Source organism: Talpa occidentalis, unplaced genomic scaffold (genome assembly GCF_014898055.3).
Source record: "Talpa occidentalis isolate TD23 unplaced genomic scaffold, MPIMG_talOcc4v2.1 talOcc4.17, whole genome shotgun sequence".
In the NCBI taxonomy this organism is placed as follows: Eukaryota; Metazoa; Chordata; class Mammalia; order Eulipotyphla; family Talpidae; genus Talpa; species Talpa occidentalis.
In genome coordinates this window covers 10,952,177-10,978,475 of record NW_023601754.1, presented here as the reverse complement: position 1 = coordinate 10,978,475, position 26,299 = coordinate 10,952,177, and the positions used below count along the sequence as shown (strand labels likewise).

At 38.4% G+C, this 26,299-nt stretch overlaps 1 protein-coding gene across 8 annotated transcripts in view; it reads right to left on the bottom strand.

Annotated features, from left to right (window-relative positions):
* HYDIN (HYDIN axonemal central pair apparatus protein) overlaps nt 1-26,299 on the bottom strand; it is a 415,526-nt gene that overhangs the window by 220,761 nt on the left and 168,466 nt on the right. For 7 of the 8 annotated variants that reach the window (XM_037516090.2, XM_054696975.1, XM_054696976.1 and 4 more), the window contains 2 exons: nt 20,109-20,308; nt 12,258-12,382 (listed from right to left, as the gene is read on the bottom strand). In XM_037516090.2, coding sequence (XP_037371987.1) covers nt 12,258-12,382; nt 20,109-20,308 — 325 coding nt within the window. Of the gene's footprint in view, nt 1-12,257; nt 12,383-20,108; nt 20,309-26,299 lie in introns of those variants that run through there. The other variant, XM_054696978.1, reaches the window with a different exon arrangement.

The window sequence follows — 26,299 nt, the reverse complement described above, 5'->3', positions numbered from 1 at the left end:
ATTTTAGACAAACTAATGATGGTTCTGTATATACAATGTGCAGATTACATCATTTTTGAGACACAGAGAAACACCAATAAAGATGGAATCCACCAAAGCATTTTTTACTGACTCAACAACTTTACTTTTCAATTTTCTATTTTTTTATTCACCTATATTTTTCTAATTTATTTACATTGTCTCCCCCCCCCACCCATATCCCTTACATCCTGTTCCTTTCTCCCTCCTTGCACCCTCTTCACCTCAGAATCCTCACCTCATTTAATAATGTCCACTAGGTTTTTCAGTATTCTTGTGTTGTTAAATGGTCTGCTATATAAATGTCTAGTATTTGTCTTTTTCAGTTTGACTTCCTTTACTCCACATGATACCCCTTAACTCCCCCCATTTTTGCCATAAATGGCGGTACTTCATCTTTCCTTATGGGTGGATAGTATTCCATCATGTGGAAAGACCACATCTCTTGATCTAACCCTCTGTCAATGAATGTTTAGGCTGCTTTCTTGTGCTGGCTATTGTAATTAGTGCTACATTCATAACTTCACAAATCAACATGCAGTCAAACTGAAAATCAAAGACAAAGAGAAAATTCAAAGAACAGCCAGTGAAAATAAGACATCTTCAAAGGAGCCACAGTTTAAATTATAGCTGTCTGTCAACTGTAACAATAGAAACTGAAAAAGCAATGGATTGGCATCTTTCATATGATGCAGGAGGGGTTCTCAGTATTATTTATTGTTTACAAGTATTTTTGTTCTGTCTTCAATTTTTAAGGACATTGCAATGGGTAAAGGATTCTAAATTAACTTTTTTCTTTCATCCCTGGAATGAATGCTATTTTACTGTCTTCTGACTTCCATAATTTCAGCTGAAAAATATTCCATCATAATTATTGGTAGGTCTTTTAGGGTAATGTGTTTTTCTTCCCTGTTTTGGTTTTCAGCAGTATTTATAACCCGTAAGGGTTTGCTGAGCTTTGTAAAAACGTGGATCCATATTATCACAATTTTTAGACAGTTCCCAGCCATTCTCTCTCAGGCAATTTTATTCCATTCTTCTTTCCCTCTCTTTCTAAGAATCCAATTACAACTATGTTGAATGTATCCCAATTGGCTTTTGCTCTCTATTTTTTTTTTCACTTTTTCCTATTTTTTTTCTTTCTGGGCTTCAATTTGTGGAATTTATATTGATACATTTATATCTCAGCTGTGAGTACAATTAGGTCTTAATTTCTAATATTGTGTTTTCAGTCTAACATTGTTATTAAAAGCTGATAAAGATAAAACAAATAAACCAATTTATAGACCTACTATACTTCTGAATATCAATGTAAACCCCTAAACAGAAAATTAGCAATAATCAATTAACACATTAAAAGAATACTTACAACCAAGGAAAGTTTATTTCAGAATGCAAAGATGGCTCACTATTAGAAACTCTATTAACACAGACTGGATCTAAGAAAATATATGCTCTCCACTGATGCTAGAAAAGAATTTGATAAAATTCAAAACATTTTTTTGCAAAAACACGCAATAAAACAGGAAATATAGAATTAAGATGTAGTATAATGCTTCCATAATTATAAAAGCATGAAGAGGTAGATGAAAGGAATAGAAAAGCCAAAACAAAACCAAATGCATTGGTGTAAAACTAAACTTTGTTAAAAAAAATTTGAGGCAGCTCTTTCTGCCCGTTTGCATCTATGCAAGTGTCTTTTATTGTCCTATCTCTTTTCTAATAAACTTGCTCTTTAAATACAAAAAAAAAAAAAAAACTGAGACAACTTGGAAGTCATATGGAAAAAAATTATACTTTATGTCTACCATCAGAATAAACGGTAAATAAATCAAACATTTAAATGTCAATATGAAAATATAAAAGCAAAAATATTGATAGGAAAACTTTTCTATAATTTTAGAGAGGGGAAAGTTTTCTAACTATGACTCAAAATCAAGATCCCTCCAAAAGTGATTAAGAAATTTAATTACATATAAAGGAAAAAAATCTGCATGTCACATAACTTCACAAGTAAAAATAAATGAAAAACTGAGTTAAATATTTGCTATTTATATCTGAGAAAAAGGGATTAAATCCACACATATACAAATAGCTCTTAGAAATCAATAAGACAAGTCAATAGAAGAATAGAATAACTGCACAAAAAGGAAATACAAAGGACCCCTAGATAAGATGTTCAACGTCACTCATGATAAAAAAAAAACACACACACAGAAATAAAGATGTACTTATATACTAATTTCCCCTACCCCAACAAATTGGTAAAACAAAAGTTTGAGACTATAATTTGTCATCAAGACTATTGGAGAAAAGGCACTCTTGCGTATACATTGCTATGGGGATGCAAAGTGGTGCCATTTTTCTCCCCCAGTAGAGTGAATCTGGTGATACAGATCAAAATATCTATCAAAAATTACAAAACTATTTATCCTCTGTCCTAAGGATGTATCCTAGAGGTGAGTCAGAACAAGAACCAGGGTATTCATTACAGCACTGTTGTTAGTAACCAAGAATGGAAACAGCCCAAGTATTCCTCAGGAGAAGCCTGGTTAAATAATCTGTGATACTTCTAAAAGTAGAAGGTGTGAAAAAGTACACATTGATATGGAAAGATCTCCAGGGCATAGAAAGAAGTAGGAAGAAGCAAGGTTTATTTTTGACGTTTGCATCTATTTGCATACAAGCACTAGAAAGATAAATAAGAAACCAATAAATAAGAGTGGCTGAGTGCAGCATAGAAATAACACCTTTCAATATGTATTTTAATATACTGCTTTAATTCTTGAACATATGAAAACATTACTCATCCAAAACTTTAATGTTAAGAAAAATTTACAAGGCCTCCAGTAAACATGCAAAGCAGCTGGTTAGGACCAGTAATGAGAGAAATATAAAATAAAATACCATGTCATAACCAACAATGTTAACAAAACTTAAACAATTTGAGAATGCTGCATGGCAGTATACTCACAAGGATAAAGAAAAACAAGAATTTTCATATAGTGCTGATGGAAATATAAATAGATATAACCACTTGACAAATCAATTTAGTATTCAATAAAGTTCAACGTACATTTGCCCTAAAACTCAACAACTGCACTTCTAGATATTTATCCATTAGGAAATCCTCATACAGCTGCACAAGAAGATGTATATAAAGACATTCGTTGTAGCATTGTTTGTAAGAGCAAAAAGCTAGGGAGAGCATCCTATTCAACAGTAAAGTGGGTAAATTATAGTATTTCTACTCACTGGGAAGTGATATATTAAGTTAAAAAGAATCAGAGCTATATATGTGTAAATCTTTAAAGCACAATATTCAATTAAAAAAGCAAGTTGTGGGGCCTCCCTGGTAGCGCAAGGGTTAAGTGTCAGCACTATGAAGCAATCTGCAGCCACTGCAGCTCGAGTTTGATCCCTGGCCAGGGAGGTGACCGATATGGTGCAACAGACCTTTCCTGTCTCACTTGCTGCTCCCCTCAGCAGTGTATTTCAGTCAATCCGCCTGTTCTGTTCCCCACTCAGTCTATGGTGAATCTTCTCACTCACTGCACTCTGGCCTACACCCCAGCTCTTGTATACATAAATAAATCTTTTTTTTTTTTTTTTTTTAAAAGCAAGTTGGTAAATGATTTATATGCCATGGTGCCACTTCTGTGAAGTTTAGAACTGCTCAAGACAACAGTAATATTGTTTATGGAAAAGTAAATCTGTAGTAATTGAATAAAAATACACCTAATACAGCTCTGAGGAATAAGACATGGGAATTTAGGTCAGAAATGAATAACAAGGTCACTTTGAGTCTATAATCAGTTCAGTTATCCTTAAAATAATATATCTGAAAGAAATGTGTATTCCAAAATCTTTAGATGTGTTAAATATAATGGCTGTTGATTATACTACAATATTTCTGTGCTTTTGTGGTTACTTCAACTATTTCATTGTTTACAAAAAACTAATTGGAAATAAAGTCCAGGGACTTACCTATTTCATACAACTAGGGTTTGTATGAACCCCTAGTGAGTGGCTCGCTACAAAAGTTCTTCCCAGAAAAACAGCAAGAGCCACTACATTCTGTTTGAAAACCAATTGATATTGGTATTTCTCACCATCATGCCCCCAAAATCTGTACAAAGGGAAGGAAGCAGTAATTCCTCTTCTTCCCACAGCTGCTAAAGTACTTGCTTTCATAAAGAGGACCTTTTTAAAAAGGGCTCCCAGCCCCTCGCTGCTCACAAGACTGATTCCACGGGTGGCGGGCTGCACCCTGAGAATGGGCAGGTGGCTGTGCCTTGGGGTCAGTGTTGACTGTGCCCTTGCAGTGCCTGTTCCCACCCAGGTCCCTTTGCAGTCTCTGAGCATTATAGTCACTGTAGATGAGGTTAGTCGCAGCCATTTATTATGTCCCAGTAAGATATATTTTGTGGACAGTCTCATTACCTCTTGCCAGTTTTGCTACTATCCATCAAACAAAAACAAACATGAGCAAAACTAACTTTACCCAAAAACAAAACAAAACAAAACAAAACAAAACTGAGTCTAGCTCTTTACACGATACATTTCATACTGTGATTTCAGACTTCCAGAGGACAGAGGACAGTAAATAAAATGGATGAGGAGCCTCATATTCTCGGGGGAGGAACCAACAACCGATGGAAAGTGTTTCTCACCCTTGGTCACAGCAGGGTCGAATGTGCCCCTCAAGTGAATTGCTGGATCAGAACTCTTTGGAAGGGTTCTGTCTTTGAAGGATTTCAGGGTGGGGGTGGGGTGGGGTGTAATTAACATGACTTGACAGAACTCACACAGCATGGGAGGCAGGATTATAGGGGGTGTGCTGGCTTCAGAGGGTGCCAAAGGTTTGGGTTCAAGTTACAGCTTTATTTTTAATATCTCTGAGTCATTTAACATTTCTGAGCCTCAGTTTACTCATCTCTAAAATGAAAGGAGGGCCTCCCCCAGTGGCGCAGCGGTTGAGCGCTGGCAAAGCTACCCGCAGCCTCTGCAGCTCCAGTTCGATCCCCAGCCACCAGGGAGGGTCCCCCATGGCACAGAGACCTCTCCTGCTGTGCCCACTGCTCCCCTCAGTAGTGTATTTAGTCAGTCTGCCTGTTCTGTTCCCCGTTCTGGCTCTGGTGAATTCTCTCACCCTCCCACGCTTCTGACTGTACCCAGTACTTGTATAAATAAATAAATAAATCTTAAATTAAAAATAAAAATAAAAATAAAAATAAAATGAAGGGAGTGGAAGAGACATCCTTTAATGTCCCTTTAAATGCTGGTCCTGATGATTGAAGAGTATTCTCTTGCTATGTAATTTACAAAGACCTCACTCCACTTCCCTAAACAATCCTTCACCTTCAGTTCATCCTAACTTCTGCTGGTCCCTTTCCTAAAATGTGGAATAAGAAACAAACAAAAAATACTGGCCAAGGAGCATTTGCACTGCCTCTAAAACATTTGCTTCTTTTACATTAACTATGTTTTGCAGGTTTTCTAATTATAATGGCAAATACTTATAATTAATTACAATAATCACACCACTGAAACAAGGTTCTCACAGGTGGAGCATCATAGGTATATTCAGATACACATTATTTAGCGGTTTTGATTGTAAAATACATCACATTCAATTACATGCATCTTGGTATTCATTTATTGCTTTAGAAGGAAAAGCATTTCTTTAAGGCTTATTAGAGTAAAATATATAAATGACAATAAAGCTGCCATGTGAAGAACTAATATTATGGTTGCTCGTATGTTTAATAATAATACATTACACACACCTTTGGGGAAAAGAGCCTATTTGCCAACTTCTGACTCCTGAATTGAAATAGTTCCTCTTCAGTAAGAGACATAATACTTTTAAAAATGCTGAGTAAGTGCATCAGCTCGCTCTCCTGATTATGCCAGTAGTTAATGTCACTTCAAGGTGACAGCAACCTCACCAGGCCCTGAAGAAAAAACACACTGCACTCTTATTTTAATGCTCATACAAGTAACTACAGATCCAATAAGAACATTCTTTTTTTAAAGCCTGCCCTGAATACTAAACCACCCTGAACCCTTAGATTATATAGCTTCTCAATATTCAGCTGAAGTATACAAAACTTAGGCAATTAATCATTTGTCTCTCATAGTCAATAATATTTTCACTGCTCAATTTTATTAAAGTGACAGGACTAGTTTACTCATTCTACTTTTGATTTGGTTTGGGTTTTGTTTGTTTTGTTATCAACGTAGTCTTGAGTAATTGAATTCTCAATCTCTTCTGAAGGGATTAGTTTGTAAAAAGTATTAAGTTACTTCAATCCTTTCTCAATTTTAGACTATAATGAAAAGATAACGAAATTATTTCTGGTATAAAATCAATTGCCTAAACAAACTTGATTTTACCACAGAAGGAGGCTTACACAGGGAGAAAGGAGAATTATGGTTCAGGAAAACATTGATGAGTAATTATTAGCTATTGGAGAAACTTACATTCAACCTCCTTAATACCAAAGGACTGGTTCAAACTCTGGTTGTAGATAAAGCAAAGAAATCTCCTAGCTGCATTCAATCAACTGAAGGGCATAAACACAACTTTTAGGTTGTGATTGAGGACTTCCTGTGGAGAAGTATCATGCCCCTTCTTTAGAATTGTTGAGGACATCTGAAGAAAAGATTTGCATTGACAGCCTATGCTAAATTTCCCTCCTCAGATCAATTCACACTTCAAACAGCTGCAGAAAATTCAATCAGATGTTTATTTAATGAAATGTGAGCAGCCAGTGATCATGGCTGCCTGGAAAAGTGCCATGATTAATTGTGTTTAGGCAGTCATTACTCATGATTGTTTTTCACTAATGGAAGGTTATAGGTTCTGGTCATGGATAACCCACAATAACGATGAAAGCATATTCTTATCAGCAGTTCACCACACATCAAGCAAAATGCTACAAGACAATGAAGTTTACTTCTGCAATCTTTAGAAAATGACTTAATTCATATACCCTAGTTGACACCATAGCCTCAGGGTACAGTAGTCAACTTTTCCAGGCAAGACAAAATTTTAATACACAAATATTCATTTCCTTTGGCATAGGACAGTAAATCTAAGTATGGGCATCAAAAAAACTGCAAACAAGTAAGATCTAGATAGGAGGTAATTGGGAGAATGCAGTTGTATTTGAATGTCAGTGGGTAAAGGGAGTAAAAAATGCACATGTTTTCATATGAGAGATTAGGGAGATGACCCACCAGGATAGGCAAAGCACAGTGCAGGGTTAGGGGGCTGAATATGGGTTCTAATTGTACTTCTGAGTTGTTTTGTGACCTTGAGTCACCTAATTTCTCAGGATTCAGCTTTTCATATGTAAAAATATAATGATTAGCTGAGATTATCCCTAAAACTGAGATTATCCCTGATTCTATTCATCTATGAGCACAGCTGGTCTCAAAACTCAAACAGATAAAAATGTCTGAACACCCCAACATATGTTCACTTGTTTATAAGTTACACCCATGTGCCAGAGTACTCATGTCAAATGATTAAAAATATGCACAAAATATTGAAAAGGATGAGATAAATGATATTTTAAGATAATTTCTTTAAAATACCTACCAACAATTAATTATTGTAATTGTTATTTAACTATCATTCTAACTATTTTAACTAGCGCAAAGGTTAACTATGCTTCATTCTTTTTTAAACTCCTGGCTTAAAACATTGTGATATAGCGATCCGAAGGTAATTCCTAGGTCACCATTCTTTCAATAATTAATTTTAGTGGCTGACATAAATGAAATGATGTTTCACAAAGACGGAGACACACAGATGGTAGAAAGGCATCACCACTGAGTTTAACACTCATTTCTTTTTCACTTTCATCTGCTATCAACACTAACAACACAAAGGCCTTTGCTGAAATTCAGCTAATAATTTTCCCATAGTGGTAACAGTTCCTTCACAATCATACAGAAGATTCAAACCCAAATAAATCAGAAGTTGCATTCAACATAAAAGGACTGAACAGTACATGATAATTAATTTTAAAAGAAGACACAAAAATTAGTGGGAGGACAGATTTAACAACATGATTAACAAGCTTGACATAATAGATGTTGATGCAACCTGTATCCTTTTCAAGTGCATGAGGCTCATTTACCAAAATGGAACATATTCGGAAGCAGAGTGTAACTTGACTAATTTCAAGGACAGAAATCATATAGAGTTTGCTTTCTGTCATTGGTGGAACTCAAGTAAGAATATCAGAATGAATTAGTTTTTTTTTCCCTGATCCCTTATTTGGATCCCCTACATTCCTGAGATAAGTGAGACCATCCAGTATTTTTCTTTTTCTTTCTGGCTTATTTCACTGAGCAAAATCCCTCGAGCTCCATCCATGTTGCTGCTAATTATAATAAAGTAAAAATCAAAATCAACAGGCAACTATAAACCAGAGACATACTGCAGCGGGAGATAAGGGAGTAGGATCAAAACAAGGGAGGGAAGAACACAAGGGACCATGGTGATGGTTCACAGGTGAATGGGGGTGGGAATTCAAGGGGACGATAACCAAGATGAAAATGTATACATTGTACAAAACTGAAAAATGATTTGAAAAATATATAAAATAAAAAAGAAACTAAAATATATACATATATACATTTTATGTATATTATATATCAGAAAAAACCTAGAAAATTCCCAGATGCTTGAAAAACAGAAACACCGCTAAGCACAGGAGGGATAATGCCTGCTGACAAGCTGTAGGGAGAGGGTTTAGGAAAGGATGACCCATTCGGTGAAGAATGCTGAACATCCATGTTGCTGCAAATTGCATGTGTTTATCTTTTTTGAATGCTGAGTAATATTCCATGGTGGGTCTCACTCATAGCAGGAATCTAGAAAACTTAAATAAGGGACCAGGAAAATGAATAACTATAAGAGAGTGAAAATCAAAATCAACAAAAAACTATGAACCAGAGACACTCTATGGGGGGCGGGGGGTTGGGAGGGGAGGGATTGGGGTCAAAATAAGGGGGTTGCAATTGTATAGGGAACATAAAAATAAAATTTATTAAAAAAAAAAAGAATGCTGAACAATGCGGGGGAAAAAGATTTATATTAGTCGGTTTTAAGCAGCAAGTTAAAGTGGTGACTGAAATCACTAAACACTTGATAAAATATTTTTTTAACTTAAAATGCATCAGTAACCTGACAGGAAAATAAGGCCATCAAACGAAGTGAAGAAGGCCAGGAAGTAACCTGGTGCCAAGGTTTCTTCCGCACCTTGAACTTGAGCTTTAACTAGTGCACTGTGTGCCTAGGACAGGACATAAAGCCCCGGGCCTGTCCGAGGGGGGATGCTACAGCCAAAAACCACCAAAGGACATAAACAATGAAGGGGTTCATTCACAGTACCCCCAAAGTCTGGCAGCCTGGGGATTGAATATTTTAAGCTGAAGGAATTTGAGTGATGGCAGGCCCAGGAAGGATCTTCTGAACACCTCCTAGGCAAGTATAGAGACTCCCCACGAGAGAGATGCCTGCCTCTTCCCAGAGGGAAGCAGCCTCCTTCTCTCCAATGATAGAGGGACACTGAGAGGAATCTGCAGGAACAGGCCTTGCTGTTTTCCCCCAGTTCACTCAGCTCAGGTCTTTTTTGCCCTATCACACTTTTACTCTCTACTCTTGATCAATAATATAAAAGTCTTTTAGAGTCTTTATTGAAGATTTAAGTCTTTTAGAGTCTTTATTTCCTCATGAAGGAGCCCATGTCACACAAAACTTACACTGGATACATGTGTGTTATATGCCTTCTTCTGTCTTATGTTACAGGCATCCAGCTAAAACACTCGAAAGGTAGAAGAAACTGGTATTTTCCTCCTCTATAGATGTTATGGCTTAAAACCATCAGAACCAACAAAAGGCAAACTAAACAATATATATGAATCCTAAAACCCAGAATATAAACCTCTCTGCTTGATTTAATTTACATAAATTAAATTTTAAAAATTTAAAGAATAAAAGGAAAATGAAAAATAAGCATAGAGAGCAATCGATTTAATAAGAACCAAACATGTTTTCAGAAATGAAAATAATTGGGGCCTCCCTGGTGGCCTAGGGGTTAAGTCTCAGCGCTACCACCACGATGGCCTGAGTTTGATCCCCGGCCAGGGAGCTGACCCACATGGCGCAGAAGACTTCTCGTGTCGCCCGCTGCTCCCCTCAGCAGTATATTTCAGTAGATCTGCCTGTTCTGCTCCCCACTCTGTCTCTGGTGAATCCTCTAACCTCCCGCACCTCTGGGCTACACCCTAGTTCTTCTATGGGAAAAAAAAAAAGGAAAAAAAGAAAATAATTATAATAACTGAAAAACTGATACTCATCAGATGAGATTTCACTGAAGAGAGAATTATTGAATGGAATAATGGACAAGAAGGAAATATCCTGGGAAGTCTGCAGAGAATAAGAAATGGAAAACATAAACTAGAGGTCAGAAGAAATAAACAGAATATTAATAGAATAAGTAACAGGCTAAGGAAGCCACTAATTAGAATTCCAGAACAAGACAACAGAACAGAGAAGAGGCAATTATCCACTTGGGGAAAACAAAATGAAACATGGCCCTGCCTTGCACATACACAAAAATGAAATTAAAGCAGACGGATCATTAACCTAAACAGAGAAGCTAAAAAGCATTACCTTTAGGAAAACACATTCATGATCTCAAGGAAGGCAAACATTTCTTAGCAAAAAAGGCAAAAAATGAATCTTAAAAGAAAAAAAAAGTAACATGGATTTCATCAGAATTAAAAATTTTACCTCATCAAGAAATACCATTAAGGAAATGAAAAGGTAAGTTACAGACTGGGAGGAAATATTAACAATCCGTATATCTGACAAATGACTACTATTCAGAATATCAAATGATCAAGAACTGCAACAAATGAAGAATAAAAGGGAAAAAGTCAACAAAAAATGAACAAGACATGAACAGACATTCCATATAAAAAGACTGAATTACCTGGAAGCACATAAAAAGGTACTCAACATAATTTAACCATTACAGAAATGAAAATTTCTACTACAATTTTCATTTAAAAACTTTATAAAGGACATCACTTTACACCATTAGTGTGTCTAAAATGAACAGACCAACACAACCATTGGCAAGGATGTGAAGCCACTGGAACACTCACGGTGTGTGATAAGCTACGCTTTTAACCTTTTCACCTGGTACTTTACATGGGTCGAAACCCCCCCTCTTGCTTAAGCTAGTTCAAGTTAGGTTTCTCACGCCAGCAGTTAGTGCATTATGGCAAATGCTAAAAGATAAGAAAACACAGATTGTGTCACGGTTGTGTCACAGTTGTTGGTGTGCTGGACGATCTGGAGTCAGATCCATGCAACCTTGAGCCCTTAGAAAGGGCTTGCACTGTCCTGCCCAGGTGGGTGTCCACAGGGCCCGTAACTCTGAACTGTGACCAAGGGGTCATTTGTTGCTCTTTCCCTGCCTGTGCACCTGTTTTCCCCCTAAAATGTCCTTCTGATGCACACAGTCTAGTCCATCGACATGTAAGGATGAAAAATAAGAGAAGGAAATGAGAGAAATTGTGAAATAATAAATGGCAATGATAAAATATTAATTTGAAAACCAACTTTGGGGAACTGTACAATGCACATGCAATCTACACGATTCTATATTTGCAACAGCAATGAGTATTTGCATGATAATGCAAGTTCTGGCCTTCAAGAAAATGCTAGTGGCAATAGATACAGTCCTATAGTTAAGGGGGATGTTATGGAAGATATCTGCACATCCTTAGGATTAAAGTAACTGATCTTACATAAACTAGTGATTGCTACAAGAACATTCTGAACAGGGGTTTATTTATTTTTAATGTTAGACAAATGTGGCAATAAATCAAATGGAAAACCCAAGTGTATTAAGCTACCTTCAAGTCCCATTTACATATAAATAACCTCAATCTACCGGTGTGACTTCTGGGTATAGGACCCTACCCGAGCTCTATATTCTCAGACTTTCAAGCACTGGAGAAATCATCGATATGGGACTTATATCTGATTCAAGAGCATGTCTATCAGAGTCATTCATTCTTCAGTTCTTTACCTTGTGGGTCCTGGCTTACTCACTTAATTCTGCCAAAAAGGGCATTTCCTATTCTGCTTTGTCATATTTCCCACCTGACCTTTCTTAATGACTTGTAACAAAAATAACGCATACCTGTGTCATAATACACGATAAGTCTCTCACTGTGGCTGCCCACAGTCTGGGGCTCAAACTGCACTTCCAGTTGCATGAGTTCTCCCACATTAAGAGTTGCAACCGATGGTTCCACGGAGAAAGGCCTGCAACACACAGGAAGACCTGCCATCACAGCCCATTCCCAGTAGTGGGGGTTCAGCACCACAGACAGCTCAGACCCACCTCAAGAGATCAGTGATTCAGACAGTAGGTATAATTCTCCCTCCAATGTGAGAAATTCTGTTTCAATGTTAAAATAACAGTTCAGCAAGTTTAAGAGAAACTTAAATGATGCAAGAATATTCTTGCTTGTTCTTGCCACTCAGTCATTCTTTTAACCTTCATTGAGTGACTTTATTAAGGGACATATATGCAAGTACTGTGATTTGCAAAAGAACACTACCTTTAAGGGGGTGAAAATCAATTTTATGAAAGTTCAGAGAGGAGAGGGCTTCATAATGGAAAAAATATCAGAGTCCCAAAAGGAAAATGATAACAGATCACATAAGGTAAACAAAAGGGTCTGTATAACAAGGCAGTATAAAGGAATGGCAAGAAATGATGCTGTCACCCAGGGTTATAATAGTAGAACTGTGCCACTTCTGAATCCATAGATGCATGGGAGTCCTAAGAGGATGCTGCTTGTGAGGAGCCAGGAGCTTTAGGCAACAGGGACAGTCAGCCCTGGAGGTCTCACGAGGGAGACACTGGGGGCCCTGACCACACACCCTCCTCCTGTCTGGTTGTCCGTTGGGTCTCCCCTTGGCTGCACCCAACCAGAAACGTGAAGGCAAGGGAGCCTGTGGACCTTGCCCAGCAGGTCAAGCACCCACTGGATGAAGGGTGGAGAATGCATTTGGGACAGAAAACTGGGGACAAAACCCGTGTTTGGGAAACAGAATTGGGGCATGCAGATATTGAGGGAGAGAAGGTGGATTTGGAAATAGGAAATAGTTTCATTTCCCTGTCCTGGAAGGGAGCAGGAAGAGAGGAGCTGGATCTGATCATAAAGCGCCTTAAATAACTTACAGATCCCTTCCTTCTAAATAGGAAACCCAGCCCATTTAATTATTTTCATGGTCCACTTCACTTCTTCAAATTGTTAGTTTTTCAAAGTAATATGTTTGTACAAGGTATCTGGCAGGCTAAGCTGTTTCTGATTATTTACTTCTATCACAACCATTTCTGGAGTCTTCATTCCTTAAATCTTCCCTTAGATAATGAACTTAATTTCAGAAAACCTAAGTGTTCTATGCGGGTACAGAGCTTATGGCCAGGGGAGGATTTGCAATTATTACCACATTTGAAGAGAGACACTGTTTTTTTTCTCTCGTGCCCTCTATATTGATCTCCCTCAACTTACACTTCTTTCTCCATTCCTTTTCCAGTACCTACAGCACCAGAGCCCCAACGAACCCCAGGCACTGCTGGAGAGGCACAGTGGGCCAGTGGTCATTTGCCAGGAGCCAAGTGAGTGAGTTCAAAACCCAGCTCTGCCATGGTCTTGGGCAAGTCATTTAAGCTTCAGTCTCCTCCTCTGTAAAAGGAGGGTAATGACAGGGCCTTCCCTGGTGGCGCAGCGGTTGGGTGCTGGGCTATGAAGCTGCCCACAGCCTCTGCAATGCCGGTTCGATCCCCGGCCCCTGGAGAGGGTCCCACATGGTGCGACAGGAGTGCTCCCCACAACAGTATATTTCATCAGTCTGCTGTTCCGTTCCCCACTCTGGCTCTGGTGAATTCTCTCACCCTCCCACGCTTCTGACTGTACCCAGTGCTTGTATAAATAAATAAATTCTAAAAAAAGAAAAAAGACTTTATTTTCCTCTTTAAAAAAAAAAAAAAAAGGATGGTAATGACAACACCCTCAGAGGACTAAAGGAGCTGATGTGGGTAAAATGCTTAGAATAATGCCTGGTACACAAGAAGTGCTAACCAAGTGTTCATTATTTTTGTGATTGTCATTGCTGTGTCCTCACTGCCCAGTGAGAAGATGAGCGTGGGGAGGAGCTCTGGCGTTTATATGATTTCACGTTTTTCTCATTCTCCCCCCAGTCCTTCGACTGTTCTAGAGAGACTGTAAAAACACACACAGGTCTTAACACATGAATCTTTTTTACAAAAGATTGTGATACAACAATATAGGGTGTGGTTGGATGAGATGGGACGTGACAGCTTTCATCTTTACACCCACACTCTCTCTCCTCACCCTTACAACAGATCAGTCGCCTAAACAGACATCCCAGAACTACCGGGGTCACAAAGAAATACCATTTTCCACATGCCATACTCCACTGCCCAGACTGGAAGTCACCCCTTAAGTAGAATTTTCCCTGATTCTTCCTCTTAACAACAGCGTCTCCTTCCTCTCAGAGGGGAAAACTCTTTTTACCTCTTACTTCAATATATCTCGTACTATTGTTTCTTTTCAAGCCTGCCTCTTTGAGTAGCTAGAGAGTCTTGAGATGAAAGAAGAAGAAAAATCTCATGGATACGTGCCTGCACTGGGTGCTGTTATGGACACTGCACCTATGTCAATTCTTTCAGTCCTCAAAAAATCTCTGAGAAAAGTGAGTATTGTTGTTTGTAATTTAGACATGAGAAAACATGCAACTGGCCTCAAATTACCTAACTAGGTAGTGGCAGAGCAGAGATGGAAGAAGCCTCCCTTCAAGTTCAAGGTCCTTCTGCCCAACCCCAATTCACCTTGGACGTGGAAGCCACGTGTTACATGCATCCCCACATTTCTCACCACCCACATACAGCGCTTTACTTACAGGAGCCTCGACGAGCTGAATTACATCAACTTTTAAACAGAAATAACAATATCTATAAAAATGTATTTATAACCTTTTGGTGGAACAGAAAAGGAAGAGGCTCTCAATATCTCAGGAAACTCCTGCTTAATGGGAGATGAAGGTGAGCCTCAGAGTCTTCGAATGTCTTCCTTTCTTCACCTTCTCAAAATCTCAAAATCTCAAAAGCTGGGAACTGGGCCCAGCTTCCTGGCTTTTGGAACAATGTTATAACCTTTTCTTCTATTTCTGTCTCTCTAGTTCCTAATATTTTTCTTCCTACACTGTGCTTTCATTTTATTTTCAGACATTTCTTGGTAACAAAAGAACAGCTTTGAAATGAGTTGGATAGTATTACTAGACAGAACCTAAGCTGATTTTCTAAGGAAAAAAATGACCATTCTCCAGGACCTCCAGAAATCCAAATCCCATATGGTGGTAACAGATACTTTGCTGTTGTGCTAATGGTTGGGTTTATATTACACTAAATTTCTTCAGTAGAAAATCACCTGGGGTAACCATTGCTACCTAGAGCTGCCTAAGCTTTTGCAATAATTCAGAGTTAATTGGGTAGAGTGTGTTAAGTTCTGGTGCTTAAACAATGTCTATAATTCCATTTTGTACTTCATTGTACTAAAAGCAGACAGGCTGAACAGGCTAGAAAATATCAAGTATCAGAAAATAGTCTTACAAATTGGTAAAAGGTACTGTTCCTCAAAGGTGTGAGGCAAAATGCTTGGTTTTGATATCACGTCTTCATGAATACACAATACTTAATTAGGGAGGGATGTTTGTGAAAAACCATGAGTCATGAGAAAGATTTTGAGTTTTTGTTCAATCCATCATGGACTATTCATAAGAACTACAACAATTCCATTTAAATGATTCAATATTTTAGCAGAAGACTAAATGCTGATGCTAATCTATTAAATATTGAATATAGCATTAGTATTTTTTTCTCCAGGTAATCTTTCTTATTAACTGATTCCTACCTTGAGGATTTATCTTCTTAATCCTTTCTATTTCACCTTCCAAAAGTAGTCTTCCTTAACAGCCAAAGTTTTTCTGATACCTACACCAGAGTTTTAGGTCAAATTTGTAATAAAATTGAACAGTAATTGTTTATCTTCTCTATATTTTATAGCACACTGAAGCTCCTTTTATTGGTACAAAAAACATTATGCCTATTTTATAGTACTTGCAGCATGATTTTTTTATTTTTAAATAATTGTGGTTTACAGTTGTAGCTTTGCCTTTGTGATATATTGTTGGTTAGGCATCCTCTAAACATTTATTGAGCACTTAGTTATTCAAGATACTTTGCTATTTGCTGGAAACATATAAATGGAAAGAAGAGACTACAATCCTTGCATCTAAGGAGCCAATGTTTTAATGGGGGCCATGGTCATACAAGGAAAATTTTTGTTTTATTAACTTATAGGAAGCTCGCCATTTATAAACTTAGCCATTAATTAAATCACTACTTCAATGAAAAGAATATGATGTGCTTTTGCAACAATTTCCTGTGAGGTGTTATATCTAGCTGTATTGACTCTCAAAGGGGCAGGACCAAGACTGGCATATTGACGCCAAAACTTCAAACTATACCCACTGCTATACCATGTCTACTGCCAATCACCTTCACTGAAGGAGTGACTTCAACCCTGTCTGAGCAGCACAATCCACTGTGCATTTTTTTAGAACTGATGCTTGTCAGATGCTCTCTCCAGAGATCCTGATTCAACACGACATGACCAGAAATCTAACCACATCCTTTCTCACCAGGGCCATCGAGGTTCTTGGTTGCCAGCAACAGAAAACTACTCTGGCTGCTTAAACAGAAAGGGAATTTACTGGAAGAATCTGGGTTTGGCTCACAAAATTGAAAACATGGTTGGAAAACATGCTTTTGTGGAAATGATGGGTAACTACTTTTTCATGCAGAGTCCAAACAGGGAAACAAAAATGTTTGCAAACAGGGAATTTAATTGAGAGACTTGATTACACAGAAGATGGAAGTGATAAGGAGTGCAATTTAGAGGGTGAGATTGCTCAGAGATTAGTAAAAGAAAGGAGCCATTTCCACCCCTGGGCTGGAGACAAAGGGGAAGTGTTCACAGAAGTTGGAAGAGGAAGGCCACTGGCAGGAGCAAGAGCCATGGAAAAAGAGGCAGCCACTGCTGGCTGGGGGCTCTGCTGAAGGCACAGGAAAGAGAAACACCCTGGATTCTTCCTACACTCCCATCCCTCCTAGTGCCTCCCAATGGTGAAACCCAGCTAGAATCTGGCTGACCTGGGAACCTAGGAAAGTTAATGGGGGTGGGGGTAGGGTAGGAACAGAGGAATGGATCAGAGGAATCAAGTCCATAACTGGCTCATGTTTGTTTTAATCCAGGTTTTGCTATTTGCTAACTTGGGGAGCTTGGATAAGTCATTTCCTTTCTCAGACCTGACTTCCTTCTGTAAAATGGGGCTGTTGAACTAGTTTCTGATGTCTTTAGGATTCCTGGCTAGTCCCTGAGTTGATTCCTCATTTTACTTTGGAAGTGTTTCCATATTAGGAAAGGCGGTTGGCGTTCTTAGGTAAATGGACAGAAAAGTTTTACCTCTTTGCTGCAACTTCATATTATTAAATTCATGAGGAGATTTTGCTTCACTTTTACATGAATACAAATTTAAGAAATTGTAAAAATGTAAAAATTAGCCATTTATTTTGTGGCTTTTAAGATCCAGCAGTTCAGGAAGCTAAGCTTCACAGGCTTAACAGGAAAAATACCAAGGTAGCAGGAAGTTTTTAATGTATTATGGATGGTGATTATGAGAGGGCTTTTTTAAAAATAAAAACGATGTATTCTTTCTAAGTCATGGTGAGCCAGTTCAACAACCTGCCTCGCTCTCCTTCAGTCAGATGTTGTGAGGAGTCCACCACAAACTGACAAAGGCTGGACAGGTATTTATGGGTGATGTCAGGAGACACTGACTTTCAAAAGAAGTTTGCTTTTCCCCTTTATGGTTGATTTCACCTAAATTGGTTCAGAGAGTCTCGCATCTACCTAGAAAGCTAGAAAGTGTCTTTCTCTCACTCCTAACTGTGAAAACACAAACAAATGAACAAACAAAAAAACCCAGACAAACAACATCTTGAACCCACCAAGGCACGCAAGTGGCCTGAATATTAAAAATGGACAATCCTGCTGTCCCCAAGTGGGACATGCACAGACTTTCCTGTTAATGGCAGACAGAGAGGATGAAGCAGAAAAAAATATTTGAAGAGACAATAGCTGATATTTCCCCCCAAATACTAGGAAGCTCATAGAACCTCATTCAGGACTGAAATCATCACTAAACAAAATCCTTAAAATAAAGCCCATACCTAGACCCATCATATTTAAACTGCTAAAAACCAAATGTAACAAAGGATCTTAAAGACAGCCCACAAAAAGATACACTCCCTTATGCATAGTTTCACTTTCTGTGATTTCATTTACACTTGGTCAAGCATAATCCAAAAATATGTACAATAAGATATTTGTTGAGAGAGGACATATTCATATACGTTTTATTATAATATCTTGCCATAATTATTCTGGGTAGTTATTTTACTATTAATAGTTATGTTGTTAATCACTTAACTGTACCTATTTTATAAACTAAACTTTGACATAGGTATGTATGTATAGGGAAAAGCACAGCACAAAATGGATTCAATACTATTAATGGCTTTCAGCATCCACTGGGTATCTCAGCACATATGTCCCACAGATAAGCCGGGACCACTGTAATCACACTGAGAGTAATCAAGATAAGAATTACAGCAGACTTTTAATTAGAAAAATATAATCCAAAAGACAATGAAATGATACCTTGGAAAGTACTACAAAAAGAATATGTGCATATATAATCATCAACCCAGAGAAAATATACTATAGAGAAAACAGCTTACAGGGCCTCCCCTGGTGGCGCAGCGGTTGAGCGCTGGGCTGAGAGGCTGCCCGCAGCCTCTGCGGCGCCGGGTCGTTCCCCGGCCACCAGTGAAAGTTCCACAAAAAAAAAAAAAAAAAAAAAAAAACAGCTTACCAAAATGACAGCAAAACAATGACTTCTTTTTCAGATAGACAAAACTTGAAAGAATTTCCAATGGACCCGTGCTACCAGAAATAGTATTAGTTTGTCAACCAAAAAAATTAGGATACTGGAGCCTGCCTGGTGGTGCAAGGGGTTAAGTCTCAGCACTATTAAGCTATCACCAGCCACTGCAGCAGGAGTTTGATCCCTGGCCAGTGAGGTGACCCACATGGTGCAGCAGACCTCTCCTGTCTTGCTGCTGCTCCCCTCAGCAGTGTATTTTAGTAGATCTGCCTGTTCTGTTCCCCACTCTGTCTCTGGTGAATCCTCTCACCTCCTGTACCTGTGGCCTACATCCCAGTTCTGTGCATAAATAAATCCTAAAAAAGTATTTTTAAAAAAGAAGTAGGATACCAGACAGAAACCCGGATCTATGTGAAATGGTCCATAGACAGTGATGCTCCTGGGACACATGGAAGAATAAGCATAGATACTCCCCACGGGATGTCTTCTACCCTATAGTACAGCACATGGCTCCAAAGACACTGCTCTTAGCCCAGAGAGGCTTCTGACCTACTTAGATATCAGATGATAAATCTGTGTTGTTTTAAGCCACTAAATTTATGACAATTTGTTACAACAGCAGTAGAAAAGTAGAAAACTAACACAGCCAGTTATAAAACTCTCAGTCAAAACAAATATGTTTGTTAATGGATTCCCTTTAGGCCAGTCTCTAAGTAGAAAAGATTTTTATCCAGCTCTTCGGAAAATCATCACTACCAAACTGGTAACCTTGAATTTTGATTTCCTTTTGGAATGAACAGAAAGTCTGCCCCTCAACAGTGAGATCTTCCTGCCTTGCAACCCCAGAGCGTAACTAGCAGTTGGGTCCTGACTGCTATTCTAGAAAATTACTTGTGCTGACCAAATCTAGCTAGAGTCGATCAAAAACAAGAGCCAAGGGAATGCTTACCTACGAGTTTCAAGGTGAAACACCGCATCTTTGTTGCCGATGTTTTGTACCAACAGAATCTTCTGGGTGCTGTATTTGACAGGGCATGTGGAGAAGTTAAACGTATCAGGAAAGTCCAGAATGGCTCGTGCACCTCTGGCCTTGATGGGCACGATGAACTTCTCTCTCTCAGTGACACAGGTCAGCATGTGGGCATAATCCTACAAGACCAGGTACAATCATTATTTATAGAGGCACCAACATGAGCAAGACAACCGTGAAGATGTATGGCATTCTCTGGAACCTCAAGAACCTTAGAGATGAACTTTCGATGAGATCATTTCTGGGAGAGGAGGAGAAAGAACAGTTCAAGTGCTAAAACCTAGAGAAGTTCATGCTTCGTGAGGGATGGTCAAGGGACATTTTTCTTTGCATCAGAGGAAGGAATACCAGTTCCCTCATAACCTTCTACCCCTGATGCATCCTTCAAGCCCCAGTCAGTGGTCTCTCTGTGCCCATACTCTGCAGTGTCACTCCATTATGGGTGATTTCTCCACCCTGTGCTTTGGCCAGGGGAAAGTGGCCATTTTGCTAACTAGTGCCAATGTGAGGCCTCAAGAAGCTTTGGTTATTTATTTCCAGTCTTGCTCTTGGAACTCAGCCACTGCTGTGCAAAAAAGCCTGGTCCAGCCAATGCAGGATGATGGCCTGGCATCCTAAGCAGGGCTCTGGTGACGGCCCCAGACATGTGAGAGAGCCCAGCCATGGCAAGGAGAGCTGCAGGCCTTGTCCATAATGTGTGAGTGTGCCCAGTGAAGACCAATTGAACCACCATCTGTGAGCTGTAGTGAGTGTTTATTATCTTAGGCCAGTGGATGTTGGAGTGGAGTGTTACTATGTACAGCAGCTAACTGTGCATAACCCAACTATGTAAAAGTCTAAGTGCAATAAAAATGCTGTATGAAGTTACCCTCTGTCATCTCATAATATAGAAAAATGGAACTCTTATCCTCAATGTAGCAAAGAAAAAGTTCAAAGTAAACCCTCACCAGTTTTGGAAAAATCACCAGCTGCTATGTGGGCAACGGATGTAAAGAGGCTAAAATGGGGAGAGGGCCCTCAGAAAGTCATGGTGGGGATCTAGACAAGAAATGACCTGGACTAGCATGCTAACCTATGAGCCCAGTGTTGTGAATAGAAAATATTCAATAAATGCTACTTGTCGCTACCAAAATGCATTAAAAATACAAAGGTTTGTGTAAGACACATAGTGAAAACTCAACTTGTATTTGCTCTTATTGTTAGGATGATTAATAATAATGCTAATTCTGCAAATGATAATAATTGAAAAAGGTAATTTCAGAAAATGAGAAAGGCTTTAAAGATAATAACACATAGCAAAGTGACAATGTGGGAAGGGCTGCTTTAGGTTAGGACAACCAAGAAGGCCTCCCTGAGGAGGTGACCTTTGGGAGGAGACCTGAACAGCAAAAGGAGCTGGTCAGGTGAGATCTAGGAAGGGAGTATTCCGAATAAGGGGAAATGCAAACATAAAGATCCTAAGGTAAGAAGCAAGTAATAAAAATTAATTGGCAGTATTCATGAAATTTACTGAAGTTGAGTTGCTGGACTCTTAGCTCTTCAATTGGTTCTGGTTTCTGGATGTGAGTGCCACACTTGAATTAATGCTACTCAGACTTAAGGAAGCACAAATGACATTAAGCATACTTGATCCTAGAAAGCCCCACAGAATTCAACAATGAAACAGTCTAGTACGACTACATCACAACCCTAAGCGGTAAGTACTGTTTGCATTTTTTCTTAGTAGACAGAACCCAGCAAGCAAAGTTTTTGTTGGGAATCAGAAATTGGAAAGTTCCTGGCATATCTGGAAATTTAGTTTTAACTGAGGCTTTGAGAGAAAGAACAAAAGATCCCGTTGAATCCAGAATGAGAGGCGACCCCAGAGAAATCTGTCTTACTTTGTATGTACCTACTCTTTGCCTTGTTGTATAAGGAAATAAAGGCAGCTGAAAACAATTTAGGAAACAAATTGAAATTGAAATTATCAGGCATGTTTTCAAATCTTTTCACATGTCCAGACGAGGAAAATTTGAAGTTTGACCAGAATGATATGTTTTGTGCATAATTAATTCACATACCCACCAAAGAAATTATGAAGAAATTCTTTAAACTACCCCTTTAAAAATGTATTCCAATCACTGAAGTTCTGTATTCGATACAACTATATTAGATTATGTAATCTAGCATCAGATATTGCTCCACTGGCCTAAAATAAATTCAGATGTTATGACTCGGGAGGCATTTGCCAGCCTGTAAGCAAAGCAATTGCTTTGGTGGATATTCTCCCTGACACTGTACTTAGACTCAGGGCGCTCAGGTCACCAGTCAGACTCAAAATATTTATTCTGAGCTCTCTCCCTTCTACTGCAAAAAGACTTGGCCAGGAATCACTTTATATCCTAAAATGTTATCCTTTATAACAAGACTCCCCAGATGACATTTCAATCCAGGTTTTGTGCATTCGCCTTCCTTCCAACAAGTCCATCTTGCAAGCATCAAAAAAAAAAAAAAACCTGCAAAATATGAAAATGGCAGATTTTTTTCTTCTGAGAAGTGAAAAGAATGAATCTTGATTTTATATTAGCTCCATGATAGAAAACAAACAAGGCAATAACTCTGTCCTTTAAAGTATCCAGCAAAGGAAAATGGTGTCCTCTACTATAGCCCATGATTCACAAGACATTCAAGGGTAAGCACCCACAGGGAGGCTAAGTCCTCCAAGTTCTCTTTCTGCCTTTTTTCCATCCCTAAACTTGATGGAGGAAAGGCTAACACAGAGAAACCCATATCTGATTAGGAACCAGTAACTTTAGCACTCAGTGCCCCTCAAAAATGCTATAAATTCCCCAACCAGTTAACAGTATTTACTATACAGTATCTCTCAATCAGAAATTTAACCCTCAAAGAAGAAGACTCAATTCTGAAATGCCAATCAGTTTAAAAATGAGACTGATCAGGTCTCTTGGGCCTTATCCTCTAACATTTTGACTCTTCATGTGGTTCAGCTGGTGGGGGAGGGGAATCTCAGCTTTCTAGCAGTATCTACATTTCTCCATCTATTTAAAAACAATGACTGTTGACTTCAGGCTTGAAATGAGACGAGCATTCCAAATTTATTTTGACTACTGTTGCCCTTAGTACACAATGATAATATGGTCATTTCATGATTCATGCACAAATCATCCACTTAAGGTATTTAATTTCCTCTTTATCTCTTTGTTTTCTATGTTATCATTAAATCTACCACTTCATCTACTGCTGTACCCATGTGCTCTGCCTTCAGTTCTGTTATTACCTAAGACCAACTCCTCTCCTTATGTACTAGATAGAAATCTTTCTCACTGACTCCAGAACTTTCCTGAAACATCAATTTTCCCTCTACTGAATAGTCACACACATATTAGCTTATAATCGTGCTTGAATAACCTCTTCTTAAATACTGAATAACCTAAACTTGACACCAATATTCACCTCCAGCTACTGCCCCATTTTTCCCCCAGGCTTCACAGCAAACCTTCCTAAGCATGTTATTTATACTCAATATTACCACCTCCCTACTTTCTATTCTCTCTCCAATCCACCCATCACACTTCTGTAACCCAACACGCCACAAAAATTCTTTGTGCCAGGTTCACTAGTGACTTTGCCAAATCCAATGGCTAATTCCATATTCTATTTTGTTCTATTTTTCATAGTTTGGGACACTGTTGACCTCTTCCTCTTTTTTGAAATGCTTTATCTATGTGAGTTCCAGAGCACTGTAATCCCCTGGTTTTCCTCCCATTTGACAATTATCCCTTATTGGTGTCATTCTCTGTTGGTGTCTCTTCTTATCCTCAATATCTTCCTTATCTACACTCACCCTAACACCATCTCACATGGTGTAAATTACCATCTTTGCCATTATGATTGTCAAACATATATCTCTGGCCCCAACATCTCTCTTTGTCACAAATAATCATTCTGTGGCTTACCGGGTAATTCCTTGGATATCTCAAACATCTAAAGTGAAGTTCAAACTTAACATCTGAAAAACAAAGCCCCCATATATATATCCCACTCCCCAAAATCTGAGTAGACATTCTCTTTAAGTGCACATGGAACATTCTCTAGGATAGATCAGATGTTGGGTGACAAAAGAAGTGTCAATAAATTCCTTAAGATTGAAATCATTTCAAGTATCTTCTCTGATTACAATGGTACCCAATGAGATAGCACCTCACACCTGTAAGAATGACCCATATTAAAAACCACCAGAAACAAGAAGTGTTGGAAAGGGCATGGAAGAGAAAGAAACACTTGAATACTGTTAGTGGAAATGTAGAGTAATCCAACCTCTATGGAAAACAGTGTGGAGGTTTCTCAAAATATTAAAAATAGATCTACCCATAAGATTCAGCAATCCCTCTCCTAGATACCTACCCAAGGGACACAAAAACAATAATTTGAAGGGATATATGCACTCTATGTCACCGAAGTACTGTTTACAATAGTCAAGCCATGGAAACAACCTAAGTGCCCAAGCAGAGAAGTGGATAAAGAAGATGTGGCATGATTATCCACAAAGGAATACTACTCAGCTATGAAAAGAGAATTGAAAATTAAATCTGCCATTTGCAACATGGATGGGACTGGAGCGGATTATTCTATGCGAAATAAGACAGAAGGAGAAAGATAAATATTTCACTCAAAGAAACAAAGCAAAGGAACAGAACAAAAACAAAACAAATCCTTGAAATCTGACTGCAGAACTGAGACGGCCAGAAAAGGAGGGAGGAGGGGTGGAGGACAAGGAAGGGGAGGGGACTCAATGGGCTATGGTCGAGGACTTGGTAGTAGGTATGATAATGACAACAAACAATTTTAGAGGTGTGAACCTATAACCCTAAACGAACACCATTAAAAACATTAAAAAACTATAAATAAATGAATAAACAAATAAATAAACCAGAGCTCCTGATATCCCACCCAATCCCTATCCAGTCTCACAAAAAAGTAAAAAGCTCCAGCTTTTTTTCTTCCACTGCTCCCTACCTCAGTCATGGGGCCATCATTTGATCAGCTGCTGGCCAAACACTGCAAGTCACACTAGACTCCTTCCTCCCTCACACTCTTCATTCAACCCATCAGCAAGCCCTGCAGCTACCATAAAAATACATATCCTTAATCCTCCTACTTCTCATCACCTTCATGGCCACCAGCCTGCACCAAAGCATTCTCATCTCTTTGCTTGTTTTATTTATTATTTTTCACATCATTTTTCATTTTTGCACAATGTATGCATTTTCATCTTGGTTATAGTCCCCATACAATACCCACCCCCCTTGCTTTGATCCTACTCCTTCTTCCCCCTCACCCCCACCATAGTATGTCTCTAGTTTATAGTTGCTTTTTGATTTTGATTTTTACTTTATTATAATTAGGTCCTTTTCCTGGTCCCTAATTTAGATTTTCTAAATTGCTGCTATGAGTGAGACCATCCAGTATTTTTCTTTTTCTTTCTGGCTTTTTTCGCTGAGCATGAATTCAAAGGGGCACCTGCACCCCAATGTTTATAGCAGCACTATTTACAATAGCTAAGCTTTGGAAACAACCCAAATGCCCAAAAATAGATGACTGGATCAAGAAGATGTGGTACATATACACCATGGAATATTACTCAGCAATCAAAAAAGATAAACACATGCAATTTGCAGCAACATGGATGGAACTGGAAGGCATCCTCATCTTTTTTGCCTAAACTCTACAATTCATAAACTAACAAGAGTTCTTCAAAAATAGGATACTTAAGGCCTTCATTGGTCTTATCATGAAATGACACTTAATACGCCCAGAAAGCTAAATACCAGTGAGGAGACTCACTAAAGAAATTAAACAAAATGGAGTCTTTTTAGAGAAGGCTTCTTAGCATCTTTCTCTTGGTTGAAATGACAAGAAAGAAAATTAATGTCTAATACATTCATGGCACAAAAAGGATGTTTCAGTCCTTTTTATATGCTTTTGCTGTTATCATCTATAGGCCATCCTTAAATTTAAGAAATTGTTGATATTTTTTTTTTTTTTTTTTTTAAAGATTTATTTTATTTATTTATACAAGCACTGGGTACAGTCAGAAGCACGGGAGGGTG